Raw genomic sequence first — 17,006 nt, forward strand, 5'->3', positions numbered from 1 at the left:
GGGAGCCTCCCACCAAGGAGATCCCTTGAATACTCCAGCTCCAAATCCTCAAGGCCATCAGAAGAGGAAGTGGTTGAAGAATGCTGCCACAGGCCCAGGTGGTTGATGGGTGTTGGGAAGAAGGAGGATTGGGAGAAGAAGCCAGGAAGGTGATGCTCAGACAAGGCAGTCATCAACCAGGTTGGAAAGCCGAGATAGAGAAGTCTCTCCACCTTAGCAAAGGTGAGGACGACCGGTCACTTCACTCCAGCTGAATGCTGGAATGGGCAATCGACATGATGAAAATAGCACTCGACTCCATGAGAGGAGAGAAAGCCGACCCATGCCGGGACACCCTTAGCCTAAGCTCCACAGAAGGGACAGATGAAGGAGGGTCTTAGCCAACAGACCCAGGGCCTTCCAAAAGCAATATCGAGACTGCAGCCACCGCAGACAGAGATGGGAGATGACACAAGTCGAAGAAGAGGTATTGATCCATTGAGAAGTTCCCACCACTGAAAGTGAAGTACCAGGGGGAGCCATGACACTTGGGATTTTTCCTGACCCAAGTGATGAACTACAACATTCCAAGTGACCGAGCCAGGATTCGCATTGTGCAAGCAGCCCTAGATTGTAGCACGGCAGATTGGGTAATGGACCTACATGATGCGGATGCCCCAGAGGTGCAAAACTTCAATAAATTCATGACAGCTTGTAGGCGTCAATTCGAAGACCCCATAGCTGACTGGAAAGCACAGGAACATATACAGTAAAGACAGTGAAATGAGGCAGGCTACCCGTAGTGGAATACACCTAGCAGTTCTCAGCTGAATTGGCTGGAAGGCATCTTGATCAGCCATTTCAAGGATGGGTTAAACTACAATCTCTATGATGCTTGCATCCCCAGAGGAGACCCCTACTGGCTGCAGTTACATCCTGGTTGAGGAAGCAGAGATCGACCTAGCAAGGAGGCAATGACAAGGGGAGAGATCATGGGGAAGATCGCCATCAGAGCCAACTCGTGACTCGTCAAAGCAACAAAAAGAACCTCAGGATGCGGGAAAGAGGGATACCGTACAGCTGAATGCTGCTCACGCACCCCTGTCTGGAAAACTGATCGAGCTCCAGCCAGAAAACCCTGGAAGACTGCAGTGAAGCTGAAAGAGACTGCCATGAAGAGCACAGACGTCATCAAGTTCCCTGCTTCAGCCCAACGAGGGAAGGAAACTCTGACCAATCCAAGAGGAACGTTCAACTTGTTGGACAACAACTCAAAGAATGAATCCCTCTTAAGTGAACCCATTTCACCCCTCACCCAGACAGTAGAATTATTAGCCTCTGCCATGCCCAAGAAAGTGAAAATCAGGGCATTAATTGACTCTGGCTGCACTCGCTGCCTCATAAGCCCAACATTAGTAGGGAATTCAGGAATTCAGGTGAGGAGGCTGAAGAAACTGATTTCTTTTGTTCAATTAGATGGAAGTGGAACCCGCAGGTGGACTAGAGAATGGCAGAGCTCAGGTTCCCAAAAAGGGAATCAGCCATGGCACCAGCCCAGCCCCGAAACAGTGGAACCCCAGCTGAGAAAACTTTGTGTGTGGGGGGGGAAGGAACTACCAGAGATACTGGAGGAATACAAAGACCTGGCTGAAGTATTCAGTGAGGAAAGATGCAATGAACTGCCCCCTCACCAGACCATGGACTGTTCCATAGAAATCCGCCCAAGTGCGAAACTCCCCAAATCCAAATTGTATTCCATGAGCCCACAAGAATTGAAGGAGATGCAGAAATTCATAGTCAAAAATTTAGAAAGGAGTTTCATTCAGCAGGCAAAGCCAAAAGCAGCTGCTCCTGTGCTGTTCTGAGAAAAGAAAGATAGGACTCTTCACCTCTGTGTGGACTATAGAGCTTTGAATGCAGTGAGCAAAAGCAATCTACACCCTTTTCCTCTCATGAAAGACATGATGTCCCACCTATCGAAGGGGAAAATCTTCTCAAAGCTAGATTTGAGAGAAGCCTATTACCAGATCAGAATAAAAGAGGGGGATGAATGGAAGACAGCTTTCAATTGCCTCTTAGGATGTTACCAGTTATGGGTTCTGCCTTTTGGGTTACAAAGAGCATACGCAGTATTTATGCAATTGATAAAGCACCTGTACAAAGGGGTGCTTGTTTATCTGGATGACATCTGGATATTCAATGAGAAATTCCCACAGGTGGATCTCTCTTTCTTTTAAAGGGGGCAGGATTTCAGAACCCATATTAAGGGTTATTTGGGTTCTGTCATACTCATGGAGGGGAGGGGGGACGACACTGCAGGCTGTCTCTTTGTTTTCTCTATATCGATACAATGTATCCCTTTTTCTGTCTCTGCATACTTGCTCTTTGAACTGTCTCTGCTTGATGTCACCTTGGGGGGGAGAGAAAGGAATGTGCCTCCAGCGATATGGCTTATCTCCCGTTTCAGAAGGGAAGGTGCAAAGCCTCAACAACACTGCTGTGAGCAGGGGAAAGACTAGAGTTATCAGCTCTTTCCCACAACGTACTTAACACATGAGGATTGCCCATTAGAAATGACCAGATAAACTATTGGGGTGGGGTTTGATGGAGACTTGTTTAACCTATTGATCTAAGTGGGAAATCCTTAGATCCTGTTTATTGTGTCTGCTATCTACTTCTCCTAATAAAAGTTCCTTTTGGAAGAAACTGCTTCCACGAGTTTCTTAGGCTGAGGTATTGAAGTGGGCCCTGACAATGCCATAATAATGATGAATTGTTGTAAGTCATCATGAACAATACAATTGAAATTTATACTATAGAAAAGCAAGTTCTAGTTTTTTAGAAGAATATGAAATGAAAGATGTCGAGACTCTAGAAAGGGTACAGAGAAGAGCAACAAAGATGATTATGGGGCTGGAGGCTAAAACATATAGGGAACGGTTGCTGGAATTGGGTATGTGTAGTTTAATGAAGAGAAGGGTGAGGGGTGACATGATAGCAGTGTTCCAATATCTCAGGGGCTACCACACAGAAGAGGGAGTCAAGCTATTCTCCAAAGCACCTGAAAGCAGGACAAGAAGCAATGGATGGAAACTAGTCAAGGAGAGAAGCAACCTAGAACTAAGGAGAAACTTCCTGACAGTTAGAACAATTATAACCAGTGGAACAACCTGCCTCCAGAGGTGGTGAATGCTCCAACACTGGAGGTTTTTAAGAAGAGACTGGACAGCCATTTGTCTGAAATGGTATAAGGTTTCCTGCCTGAGCAGGGGGTTGGACTAGATGACCTCCAAGGTCCCTTCCAACTTTATTATTATTATTATTATTATTATTATTATTATTATTATTATTATTATTATTATTATTATTATTATTATTATTATTATTATTATTATTATTATTATTATTTATCTGTCTATCTATCTATCCATCAACTTTATTTGTCAACTTTATTTGTCAATTTTATTTGGCTTACAAGAAGAACAAAAAGGCAACACAAACATCTGACAATTATAAATATAAAAACAGATTAAAATGAGAGAAATGAAAACTAGATAAAAAAACAAGTGGTTGCAGGGGAGAGGTAGTGGTATCTTTTTTGTTGGTGCACCAAACACCTCCAGCCAATAGCTTCTCCTTCAGGAGCCCATGCCAACTCCCATAACTAGATTTTAAGGCTTTTCTAAAGGCTAAAAGAAAGAGGGGAGATCTCATGTCCTGTGTTAAGATGTTCTAAAGCAGGGGTGTCAAACTCACAACGTTACATGACATGTCACGATGGATTGTGACTTTTTTTCCATTGCCGGTAATGGGGTGGGTGTGGTTTCACCATGAGGCATCCGGTCCGTGGGCTGGTAGGTTGTCACCCCTGTTCTAAAGGGTGGGACCTATAACAGAAAGGTTCTTCTGATGAGTCTCACCACCTGAAATTCCTTGGCTAATGGGTTAGCAATAGGCCCCTTCTACCAGTAGAAGTGGGGCAGCCCAATCTCATTGAGAAAAGGTGGCTCCACAGATATTATATCAAGTATTTTCTTTCATCATAGTAAATAATTCCTAAGAAATTCAGCTGAAGCAACAACTTGGAGACATTATTGGTTGCATAATAGTACATGTTCTTATTTGATCAGATCTGAATTAATCATTTTATCCATCTAGCTAAAAAGTAAATTTGCTATAAATTTTCCAAAGTATCCCACCTGGTTAAACCAACTGTGCCAGGTTATGACATCTTCATTTATGGTGAATATTTGGTCTGAAAAAATTGCAGGGTTTACCATCCCAACTTTAACTCTAATGAAGGATTCATTAGAAGAAACAATCCAGTTCAGTATATCATATCCAGCTAGTAATTCTCCATTGTTGTCAATAGAAACCAGATCCCCAGCACTGTTATTAAATGAGAGACCTTTTAAAAAGGAGTGCAGCTAGATGGGAAAGAAACAAAAAATAAAGATTAGAAAAAGGTGTTTAATTTTTGGGGGGAAGTCTAAGAACAATTTGGTGCAGTGGAAGGAATAGAATAGAATAGAATAGAATAGAATAGAATAGAATAGAATAGAATAGAATAGAATAGAATAGAATAGAATAGAATAGAATAGAATAGAATAGAATAGAATAGAATACCGTATATACTTGAGTATAAGCCGAATTTTTCAGCCCACTTTTTGGGCTGAAAAATCCACTTCGGCTTATACTCCAGTGAACAAAAAAAAAGAACTTCTACCCCCGTTTGGAGAGCTGCTGCTTTCATCAAACATGGACGAAGGCAGCAGCTCTCCAAACGGGCTGCGGCGGTTTGGAGAGCTGCGCGCGCAGCTCCGCCGCCACCTCTGCAAGCCTCTGCTGAGAGAATGAGGCGGTGGAAGCTTGCCACCCATTTTCTCGGCGAAGACTTCTTTCGGGGGATGCAGCCTCTGTCACCCCCTTCTCTCAGCTGGGCAGCTGAGAGAAGGGGGCGACAGAGGCTGGATCCCCCGAAACAAGTCTTCGTCGCTGAGACAATGGGCGGCAAGCTTCCCCGCCCCATACTTCGCGGAGCGCTCCAACGCCTCGTTCTCTCGTCTCAGCGGAGACTTGTTTCGGGGGATCCAGCCTCTGTCACCCCCTTCTCTCAGCTGGGCAGCTGAGAGAAAGGGGCGGCAGAAGCTGCATCCCCCGAAAGAAGTCTTCGTCGCTGAGACAATGGGCGGCAAGCTTCCCCACCCCACACTTCGCGGAGCGCTCCAACGCCTCGTTCTCTCATCTCACGGAGACTTGTTTCGGGGGATCCAGCCTCTGTCACCCCCTTCTCTCAGCTGGGCAGCTGAGAGAAAGGGGCGGCAGAAGCTGCATCCCCCGAAAGAAGTCTTCGTCGCTGAGACAATGGGCGGCAAGCTTCCCCGCCCCACACTTCGCGGAGCGCTCCAACGCCTCGTTCTCTCGTCTCACGGAGACTTGTTTCGGGGGATCCAGCCTCTGTCACCCCCTTCTCTCAGCTGGGCAGCTGAGAGAAAGGGGCGGCAGAAGCTGCATCCCCCGAAAGAAGTCTTCGTCGCTGAGACAATGGGCGGCAAGCTTCCCCGCTCCATACTTCGCGGAGCGCTCCAACGCCTTGTTCTCTCGTCTCACGGAGACTTGTTTCGGGGGATCCAGCCTCTGTCACCCCCTTCTCTCAGCTGGGCAGCTGAGAGAAAGGGGCGGCAGAAGCTGCATCCCCCGAAAGAAGTCTTCGTCGCTGAGACAATGGGCGGCAAGCTTCCCCGCCCCACACTTCGCGGAGCGCTCCAACGCCTTGTTCTCTCGTCTCACGGAGACTTGTTTCGGGGGATCCAGCCTCTGTCACCCCCTTCTCTCAGCTGGGCAGCTGAGAGAAAGGGGCGGCAGAAGCTGCATCCCCCAAAAGAAGTCTTTGCCGAGAAAATGGGCGCTGAGATTTTCTCGGCGAAGACTCACCTTCTCCCGTTCACCTTCAGCAGCTCCGCCAGGCCCGTCCATTGCCCTGCTAGCAGAGCTTGACAAATGCAAAAGCTGCTTTGGTTAAACACTGGAAGGTTTAGTGATTAACCCACCCCACCCCACCCGGTCTTCTTGCTGTTTCTCCCCATCCTCACTCCTACCCACAGGGGCTCTCTGCCTCTTCTACTACTTCTTTTTCTTTCTTTCTTTTTTGCTGAGGTGTGCGTCTCTCTCTCTCTCTCTCTCTCTCTCTCTCTCTCTCTCTCTCTCTCTCTCTCTCTCTCTCTCTCTCTCTCTCTCTCTCCCTCCCTCCCTTCCTTCCTCCACACACACACATTCTTTGGTAAAGAGATTCACTCGATCCATGGTTTCAAGGTTGGGGTAGAGAAATCCCGGTTTGTTTCAAGAAACCGGGGTGGTTTATGAGCCTATAGATTTTAGACTTTGCATCTTGTTTTGCTTCCTTGGTTCCCATGAAGCCCGAAACTCTTTTTTTTCCCCCTCTGGTTTCTGCCCAACTGTCAACTCGTGGTAAAACAAACAAACAAACAGAAAGCCCTTGCCTCTGGTTCCTGAGGAAAGAAAAAGTTGAGGCGAGAAGTGGAGAACATTCCCTTCTTCGTTGAAAGCTGAAAGCAAACACGCTGCAAAATTCGTTCATCCTCATCCTCATCCTCTCTCTCTCTCTCTCTCTCTCTCTCTCTCTCTCTCTCTCTCTCTCTCTCTCTCTCTCTCTCGCAAACGAATTGAACAGGCACCCAAGCTATCAGGTGACGGCGTTCACGCTTGGGTGTTTGCGCGGATCAGAAACGGAAGGAGAAATTCATTTCTGCTTGCAATTCACTATCTCGGGCATCCCTGAGAGAAGAGAGCTTTTAAAGAAGCAGCCACTTCCCATCTTTTTCATTCTTAGTTCAACTGCAGGGACCGCCGCCTTTTGTTCGGATCCCCAGGCTCTTTTGCTGGCCGGGCTTCCTTTTTTAGGGTTCCTGGGATTGCGCGGTAAATGCGCCTTTCCGAAGGGGAGTAAGTTTGGCTTACGCACTTCTTTTCACCATGTGGTGAAAATGATCGCCTGTCATTTCAAGGGTTCTAACACAGCCTTTCTTTGCCGTTACCTTTATTTGTAACCCAGTTCTTTGTGTGTAACTGCTCTCCTCCTGTCTGGCTTTACTCAGCAGGGAAACGGAGGCAAATGCAAAAGCTGCTTTGGTTAAACAGTGGAAGGTTTAGTGATTAACCCACCCCACCCCACCCGGTCTTCTTGCTGTTTCTCCCCATCCTCACTCCTACCCACAGGGGCTCTCTGCCTCTTCTACTACTTCTTTTTCTTTCTTTCTTTTTTGCTGAGGTGTGCGTCTCTCTCTCTCTCTCTCTCTCTCTCTCTCTCTCTCTCTCTCTCTCTTTCTCTCTCTCTCTCTCTCTCTCTCTCTGTGTGTGTGTGTGTGTGTGTGTGTGGTGTGTTATCTCGAACCAGATGGGATGGCAAAGTCAAATGCAAATGGGGATCTTGCAGATCTTGCCCTGCCTTTCCCCCCACGGTTACCTTCTGTTCTTGATGAGCTCACGAGTGCTCAAGGACAAAATAGGGCAGGGCAGAGCCGGCAGTTAAAAATAGGATGCAGATAAAAGGAAAGGTAAGGAGGGGTTCAGGTTGAGAGGAGAGGCTGCGTAGCCTTAGTGTAACTCCTGTTTGGGCTGACTGGGTTGCCTCCGATGGGCTCTGACAGTGGAACAGAATGGAATAGAAAATATGGAATGGATTGGAACAGAACGTAGAACAGAACAGAACAGAACAGAACAGAACAGAACAGAATAGAATAGAATAGAATAGAAATATAGAAAGTGAATAGAATAGAATAGAATAGAATAGAATAGAATAGAATAGAATAGAATAGAATAGAATAGAATAGAATAGAATAGAATAGAATAGAATAGAATAGAATAGAATAGAAATATAGAAAGTGAATGGAATAGAATAGAATAGAATAGAAATATAGAAAGTGAATAGAATAGAATAGAATAGAATAGAATAGAATAGAATAGAATAGAATAGAATAGAAATATAGAAAGTGAATAGAATAGAATAGAATAGAATAGAATAGAATAGAATAGAATAGAATAGAATAGAATAGAATAGAATAGAATAGAATAGAATAGAATAGAATAGAATTATAGAAAGTGAATGGAATAGAATAGAATAGAATAGAATAGAATAGAATAGAATAGAATAGAATAGAATAGAATAGAATAGAATAGAATAGAATAGAATAGAATAGAATAGAATAGAGCTGGAAGGGACCTTGGAGGTCTTCTAGTCCAGCCCCTTGCTCAAGCAGGAGGACCTATACCAGTGGTGGTGAACCTATGGCACGCCTGCCAGAGGTGGCACTCAGAGCCCTCTCTGTTGGCACGTGCGCCACCACCGCTGCCAGCAGCAGGTCCTTGTTGGTTGGTGGACTGGAAGAAAAGGGAGGGGGAAGCATTTTACATGAGTGCATGCGTGCACGGGGCCACGAGCAGGCACATGCTGCAAAGGGGGCAGGGCTAGTGCCTGCGTGATACTCACTAGCCCAGCCCCGTTCTCACATGGTGCGGTGCCTTGTATCTGCACCCTGCGGCATGGCGGTTGGCGGTTTTGTGCCTTGCGGTACGGTGGCCCATTTTTTGCTCCCCCTTTTTTTTCGTGCCAGAGGCGGCACTCAGAGGCGACTCCCTGTCCCCTCCCCCGAGGGCACCAGAATGCCGATGCTGCCTTGGCACTTTGTGATAAACAAGTGGGTTTTGGCTTGCGGTTTGGGCACTCGGTCTCTAAAAGTTTCGCCACCACTGACCGATACCATCTCAGACAGGTGAATGTCCAGTCTCTTCTTAAAAACCTCCAGTGATGGAGCACTCTTGATTTCTGGTGGCAAGCTGTTCCACTGGGCAGCTGAGAGAAAGGGGTAGCAGAAGCTGCATCCCCTGAAAGAAGTCTTCGCCGAGAAAATGGGCGCTGAGATGCCTCATTCTCTCGCTCAGCGGAGACTTCTTTCGCGAGATCCAGCCTCTGCCGTGCTGCACCGAGAGAACAGCAAGCCGCCCCATTCTCTCGGCAGAGCACTCCACCGCCCCATTCTCTCGGCGGCTTGCCACCCCGTTCTCTCATCTCAGCAGAGACGTCTTTCGGGGGATCCAGCCTCCAGCTGCTGCATTTCCCAGCCTCGGCTTATACTCGAGTCAATAACTTTTTCCAGTTTTGGGGGGTAAAATTGGGGGTCTCGGCTTATACTCGAGTCGGCTTATATACGGTACTTTATCTATGTAGGTAAATATACCTATATATAAGACAGTAAATTATGTTTTAGGTGTTCAACTGATTGGTATCATGAGGGAAAACACTGTTTCTGTGTCTAGTTGTTTTGGCCTGCAATGCCCTGTAGCTGCATCCTGAGAAGAATCGAAACAGTTTATGTCTAGAATGTGAAGGGTTAATCCATCAGGATATGATGTGGCTAACCAAATCAGAGAAACTTGTGTCCTTTCCAGAGATGGGAACGGAGATCAAAATGAATTCCTATAATTGAAACTATGGGGCTCATTTTCCTTTATACAAATAATGTTTTTCTTCAACATGATGCTCAGTCCATTACCTGCCATGAATCTTGATTTTGAAGCTTCAGCCTCCCTTTATTTGCCACTGACCGCTGGGCAGATCTGGATGAAATCATGGCATGCAAAGCATAGGCTATTGCATAGACAGAGTTATAAATACTGTAGCTGTGACCAGTCATTCTTTTTTCAAAAAAGGTTATAGGAAGATCTTCCAGTTTCTCTTCCCCTGTGCAAACATCACCAGCTACCTCACCTACATTTAACGTTTTAAATGCACAAACAAAGGATTGCTGCCAAAAATCCTTGATAAATCCATCTTCTGTCATGGAAGGATTTCTACTTTCAGTAAATGACTGGAATCCTGGTGGGTCATTGGCATGAATTGTGAAGGACAGAGCACCATTCATTATGTCAGTATCCCAATTTCTCTGATATACTTGTGAGTTGAGCTCCACTTGTGCTGTAAATATCCATACTTTACCTTTGACAATATTTGTTATGTTTTTTCTTGATAAATATGCTATCCATCTCAGCCTTACCATAGTATAAGATTCTCCATAAAATATCAGAACATTAGTATTGCTATCCATAACTTTATCATGTATTTCTGCACCATGGTTCAACAAGTCATAAATTTCATGAACAGTTGTTATTTCACCAAATCTCTCTATATATGAAAAACAGATGTTGTGCTGGGAAAATAATGGAACAATCATTTCTATAACCCTTTCTCCATTGTCATTGGCTATTACAGCTACACCAATCCATGTCCATCTGAAATGGAGAAGCAAAGACAGAATCCCTTCATATTGAAGTCTTTCCAGTGGGCTCATCTGGAAGAAAATAAGGGCTGGGGTTTTATAATTCATAATAGGACTTGAGCCATAGATAAGCTGCATAAGGATAGAGAACAAAGGAATGGGATAGAAAAAGAGTCAATTTAATTGTTATTTTCAAGCTTTTTAAAAACATGTCATATGTTTGCATAGCAATACAAGAAATGCTTATGTGAATGAGCAAAACATAGCATTGCTGAAGTTAGAATGAAAGGACAAAAAACAGAGATAAAGCAAGGTCTACTGCTAGAGTGGATGAAATATGGCATAATTTAGAGAAAATTCTGACAGTCCCTCTGAAGAGATTATATACACCCAAGATAATCTCTTCATTCACAAATAAGCATGTTTTGAGCAATTTTAAATGCAGTATAGTATTATCAATTGAATGAATGAGTGAATGGTATTTTATCACAAATAGCTATGTCTGTTACATTTAGTCTTTAATATTAATAGTAATGGTTATTAATATTTGCTTAATATTTAATAAGCAAATCCTATCTACATCTAGAAGGGACACGGTGGCTCAGTGGGTTAGGACGCTGAGCTTGTCGATCGGAAGGTCGGCAGTTTGGCGTGTCGAATCCCGAGTGCCGTGTAGCAGAGTGAGCGCCTGTTACTCGTCCCAGCTTCTGCCAACCTAGCAGTTCGAAAGCACGTAAAAATGCAAGTAGAAAAATAGGGACCACTGTAGTGGGAAGGTAACAGCGTTCCATGCGCCTTTGGTGTCTAGTCATGACCACATGACCACGGAGACGTCCTCGGACAAGCGCTGGCTCTTCGGCTTTGAAACAGAGATGAGCACCGGCCCCTAGAGTCGGAAACGACTAGCATGCATGTGCGGGGGAACCTTTACCTTTTATCTACATCTAACTAATCTTCACTCACTTATAAATAAGATAGATTAATTGCTATTTTGAAATAGAGACTGCTAGGTATTTGGTTCTTGCAAGCATTCAGTGAGACAAGGTGTTCAAACAGCAACAAGTTTATTCAGAGTTAGAATATAACAGAAGCAAGCTAATAGCTGCTGCACAGCTATTTATATGGTTGGCCTCTAGGCAGCGACCAATAGATTTAAAGCAGCAGTTTTCCACCCCAAACCTACTTAACAGACTGGAGACAGCAAGTCTAGCTCAGCCCAGCAACTTACATAAGATACAAAAGTAGGTCAGCCATTAAGCAAACAGTCATGCATAAAGCAAGTGAAAACAACATACAAGGCCAATACATTACAGTGACAGTTCAGACTTTTTAACTTGGCAGCCCTCTACTTCACTGAAACCTGGATGAACTACTTGGTTAATGATAATTGTTTGCAAATTCCAGGATTTCAGATTCAAAGAGCAGATAGAATTGCAGAAATGTGCAATAAAAAGAAGTGAGGGTGGGTCTCTGCTTTTATATCAACAACTGATGATGTAAAAATGTAACCACATGAAAGAAATTTTGTGATGTGGACTTAGAAACATTATCTATCAATTGCAAGCTGTTTTATTGTCCATGAAATTTTCCACATCTATTCTACCTGCTACGTACATTTCATTATAAGCTTGCATAAACAATGCATTACAAACTCTAGCTGATGAGATTCTGTGCGATCAACAAAAATATCCAGAGTCATTTCTCATTTTGTTAGGAGATTTCAACAGTGCTAATATAAGCCAAGAGCTACCAAACTACATCTAGCATGCCAACTGTCTTACTAGAGGCAAACCTATTTTAGACCATTGTTATACTACATAAAAAGATGCTTATCAGTCTTTACCATGAGCAGCTGTGGGACACTCTGATCACTGTATGATTCACCTTGTACCTATTTATAGACAAAGGCTTAAAACCATAAAACCAGCAATTAAATCAGTGAAGTTTTGGACTGAGGAGGCAGTGTTAAAGCTACAGGTTTGCCTTGACTGCACAGACTGGAACATTTTTAAAGCTACTTCTGCAGACTTGGATGAACTCACAGATATTGTGACATCATATCTTAGTTTTTGTGAAGACCTATGTGTGCCAATCAGAAGCTTGTGAATACACAGCAATAATGAACCTTGGTTCACAGCTAAACGTAAGCAGCTACATCATGCCAAAGAGGAAGCATACAAAAAAGGAGATAGAATGATGTACAATCAGATCAGGAATGTATTAACAAGGGAGATCAGAGCAGCAAAAAGAAGCTACTCTGAAAAGCTGAAGAATCAGTTCTCAACAAATGAACGAGCAAATGTGTGGAAAACCCTTAAAGATATCACTGGTTACAGCAAACTTCCTTCCCAGGCTGAAGAGAATCAACAATTGGCAGATGACCTGAATGAGTTTTACTGTAGGTCTGAGAGGAAACCACTGTGAACTATAGCCATCCTCTCCATCTCAGATACACAAACAACAGACAAGTCTCCTACAACTGACCCCATCCCTGTAGGCCCCCCATTTCTGGTGATCACAGAAAAATATGTGTGAGGTTTATTTCACAGACAAAAGCTTGGAAAAGTGACAGGCCAGAAAAGACAGCACCTTCTTGCTTGAAAGCTTGTGCTGACCAACTGGTCCCCATCTACACCCACATCTTTAACAAATCATTAGAAATGCGTTATGTTCCTTTTTCGCCGATTTCAGCTTGGCATTCAATACAATCATTTCAGATATTCTTCTCACTAACTGACCCAGCTAGCTGTGTCTGATCACATTTATAATTGGACCATAAGGTTTCTAACCGATAAGAAGCCGCAAGTGAAGGTAGGCAAAATCAAATCAGAAACCTGCACAATTAGCACAGGTTTCCCCCAGGGCTGTGTGCTGTCTCCATTATTTTTTCTCTATATATCTCTATATTTTTTCTCTCTGTATCTCAAAGGATCTCCCTGTTAAAGTACTGAAGATTACAGATGATACTACAGTGATTGGTCTCATTCAAGACAATAATGAATCTGCATACAGATGGGAAGTTGAACAACTGGCCCTGTGGTGCAGCTGGAACAATCTTGAACTGAACACGCTCAAAACTGTAGAGATATTAGATTTTAGGAGAAGCCCTAAAGCCCTCTTCTGCTACAGTTGTGGTGAGGTTACACTGGCATCTCAAAAGTGCAGTGGTAAAAAATGCATACCATCTATATCTTTGATGGAAAATAGGGAATCAGGACAAGAGTTGGGCCCCTCATTTTTCCATGCCCGGCAATGGAAAAAAAACTCGTGATACATCATGACACGTCACATGATGTTGCAAATTTGATACCCCTGGTCTAGACTCAGATGATGATAAAGATGATTAGCAGGATGCAACTGATCCGGAGCCATCTGTGTCAGAGGACCCAAACTTTAGCTCACTGTATGCTCCTACTGAACCACATCTAATTTCACAGAGTGAACTAAATGACCTGGTCAGGAATTTGGAATTGCCTAAGAGTAAGGCAGAAAAGATGGAAAAGCATGAAAAAGTTACATGAAAAACCAATAAATGAATGGAAAGTTATGTTATTGGTATCAACAAAAAGATAAATTTAAAATGTTTGGTGTGGCACTATTCTCATTGCTATATCATATTTTGTAGAAAAGTTATAGAGCATAATCGCACATTCCCCTGATAATTTTGAATTATTTTGATGCAATTTTGACCTGAAGCTGTATCTTGGGAACTGGAGCCATTTAATACCCAGGACTTAATCTTCCTTTATTAGTGACCCAATTCTGGTAAAATTTAGTTACTTTAATTTCTGAGGCTTTCTCCTCGTGGACCAATGTAACTAAGACTGCAGAGAAAAATAATTGCAACCAGCCTACCTTCCATTGAGGACCTGTATACTGCACAAGCCAGAAAGAGGGCTGTGAAAATATCTACAGATGCCTCACATTCTGGACATAAACTGTTTCAACTTGTTCCCTCAAGATGACACTACAGGGCATTGCATGCCAAAACAACCAAATACAAAAACAGTTTCCCCCCACATGCTATCACTCTGCTAAACAACTATTTTCCACAACACTGCCTATGCCCTGGGATGTCAAACCACCTAGTAGGATTGTATTATCTAATATCCTTCTCATCTTTCCTATTACCTATTTCCTTAGCTTCTTATGATTATAACTTTGCTGTTTGTATCTCATGATTTATGCTGATTGTCTTTATTTAGTATTCTAATTTTGCTTATCCTATGGCCATCACTCAATTTGTATCTTATGATTTATGATGATTGTATTTTATGATTATGATCATGAGTGTCAGTTGTTGCTTTTATGTACATTAAGAGCTTATGTACCAGAGACAAATTCCTTGTGTGTCCAATCACACTTGGTCAATAAAGAATTCTATAATATAAGTACTTCAGGAAACGTTAGATAGATTGGTATTCTGACTGTTATATTTTTTGTATGTCAGAAATATGTGATAGAGTTTTGTGTACAATTCAGGACAGTTGTAAGAATTACCGTTGTCCAGAAAATCCCCCTTCCCTTTTCTTTATTGTGAATTTGGTTTGCAGATTCATTTCCATGAAGAACTCTAAGTAGGGAAAATCCTGAAATGAATTGAATTGTTAAAGAGACCCTTGATTCTGCAGAAAATTTCTAAGCTCCTGGCCTTTGAAATGTTTTGGACAGTCTTTCCCCAGTCTTCTTTTCATATTTCCATTTTTCATTATCCTTTTTTCTTTGCATTGTTGTATGATTCATGTATTTATTATTTACAGTGTATTGTCAATGGTTTATGTTGTATAGTTTCTACATAAGACTTCAAGAATAATTGATTGTGGCTGCAAAAAATACATTTAATGAATAAATAAAATATTCATTTTACAGGAGCTATAGATGGTGTACACTGTACTTGCTTCCTCATTCACCTTTTGTGTAACCGCTTTTGTATATAATCTGTGTACTCATCTCTAGAATAATATCATTGTGACCAAAGATTATGTAACTATATCTTTGTAAAATTAATTATACTAGAAGATATTTTTGTTATTTGGGTTACACAGTTCTAACATGACTGTGCAAATATTTCAAGGCCATTTATTCAGAAAAAGAATTCATATTTTTCATTCATACCAAAGTAGTTTTTTTTCATAGGTTAAAATTCTTTAGATTGTCATTGTCCTTCTTTAAAAAAAAAGTAATAAAAAGTAATGGGATGTTAACAGAAAAGAAGCACATAAGGTACAATGTTATTTATAAGAATCTGAATTTCTACCAAATGAATTTGAGAAATTCTAAAAAGTCAGGTATGCTCTGTTTCTTACCTGTGGGATCTTATAGATGTCCAAGAGAATTGCAATGTGAATGGAAGTTTTGGCATCTAGTCCTCCAATCACTGAAATCAGATGATTCTGGGTACCACAGATATAGTTGGGAAAAAGGGTTTTCTTGTTATAAATCAGTAACATTGTGGCATGGTATGTTTTCTGGGCATTGAAGTAACTGTCATAGATGTTGAAGCCAAGAGTGAGATTGGATAAGATCTGTGGGTTTTTATTGATATCCTTGACTGCAAATGCCAGGGCCACAATATTTTGATAAAATTTAGGAACTAATCTGAAATAGAAGATAAATTGAAAGTCAGGTAAATATTTAAAACATTTTTTAAAGAAAAAATATTGTATCACATGTTATAAGTCTCAGAATATTTATTCTTATTAACATGTATATGAAACTGTTTCATAAAACAGTTATTTCATACAATATAATATATGGAAACTTAGCAAATAGTATTTTGCAGGTCTACTTATGCAAAGTGACAACTTTATTGCAAATATCTACATAATCCATTTGTATTTTTTTCTCTTTTGGAAATTCTGTTGTTTTTTATATGGTATAATCATAATTTATATTAATAACAGCTATTCACATCATTAAAAGTGTGAAGAAATGCCACATTTTATTAGAAGTATTTCAATGATGTATAAATCAAGAGGAAGATAATCACAAGGAAGAATGTGTAAAATTTTCAGAGAAGAATTAAACTTTGCCAGATCTATCTATATAGAACAGTAACAATTTCAGTGAATTTTTCCCTTAATAGTCTGGCCCATACTTATTGGATAACATTGGATAACTGTCTGGGGAAAATAACAACAACAAATACAAATCTCCAACACTTTGATACAATTTTAAACAGAGTAGAATAAATTAATTATGATCTATTAGCAGTTCGTACTGTTAGACATGTAGAACTAAGCATAAAATACTAACTGCAGTTTCTGCAGTTAGAAGACATGGAAATGAGCATAAAATTCTTACACAAGATCTTCAAGCAATGGTGGTGGTGGGACTTTGCTGAACTCTAGGACACCATGCACAAAAGCAGCTAAAGTGACAATGCCACCCACTATGACATCACCTGATTGATAGTACATATGATATGGATCGTGAGGACTTTGAACTCTACATTTGCCATTATGTGATTTAGAAAGTGAGAGATAAAATAAGGCTAGTGAGAAGGTGATTAAAACTAACATTCTTGGAGAAAAGCCAGATTTTCCCCTAACATGTAAATTCTTCTTGCTTCTTTGATGACAGTGACATTACGATTCTGGTAACAAAAGGTGGTTATAAAGCAAACCTTAGAAAAGAGTAAGAAGCCTCCACAAATGATGCTGTATCATTGTAGTGACTTTATTCTATATAACATGAAAAAAGTTGAGATATTTATAATATTCTTCATGCTTTGTT

At 41.7% G+C, this 17,006-nt stretch overlaps 1 protein-coding gene across 1 annotated transcript in view; it reads right to left on the reverse strand.

The window, feature by feature from the left end:
* LOC308678705 (vomeronasal type-2 receptor 26-like) overlaps positions 1-16,690 on the reverse strand; it is a gene marked incomplete at both ends in the record, with an annotated part of 38,461 nt that extends 21,771 nt beyond the window's left edge. Inside the window, 4 exons of the mRNA XM_081345942.1 lie at positions 4,179-4,406; positions 9,549-10,343; positions 15,578-15,869; positions 16,575-16,690. Of these exons, the coding sequence (XP_081202068.1) occupies positions 4,179-4,406; positions 9,549-10,343; positions 15,578-15,869; positions 16,575-16,690 (1,431 nt within the window). The remainder of the gene's footprint in view (positions 1-4,178; positions 4,407-9,548; positions 10,344-15,577; positions 15,870-16,574) is intronic.
* Between the last annotated feature and the right edge of the window lie 316 nt (positions 16,691-17,006).

The sequence above is a fragment of the Vipera berus genome (assembly GCF_964194415.1).
Source record: "Vipera berus genome assembly, chromosome: Z".
Classification (NCBI taxonomy): Eukaryota; Metazoa; Chordata; class Lepidosauria; order Squamata; family Viperidae; genus Vipera; species Vipera berus.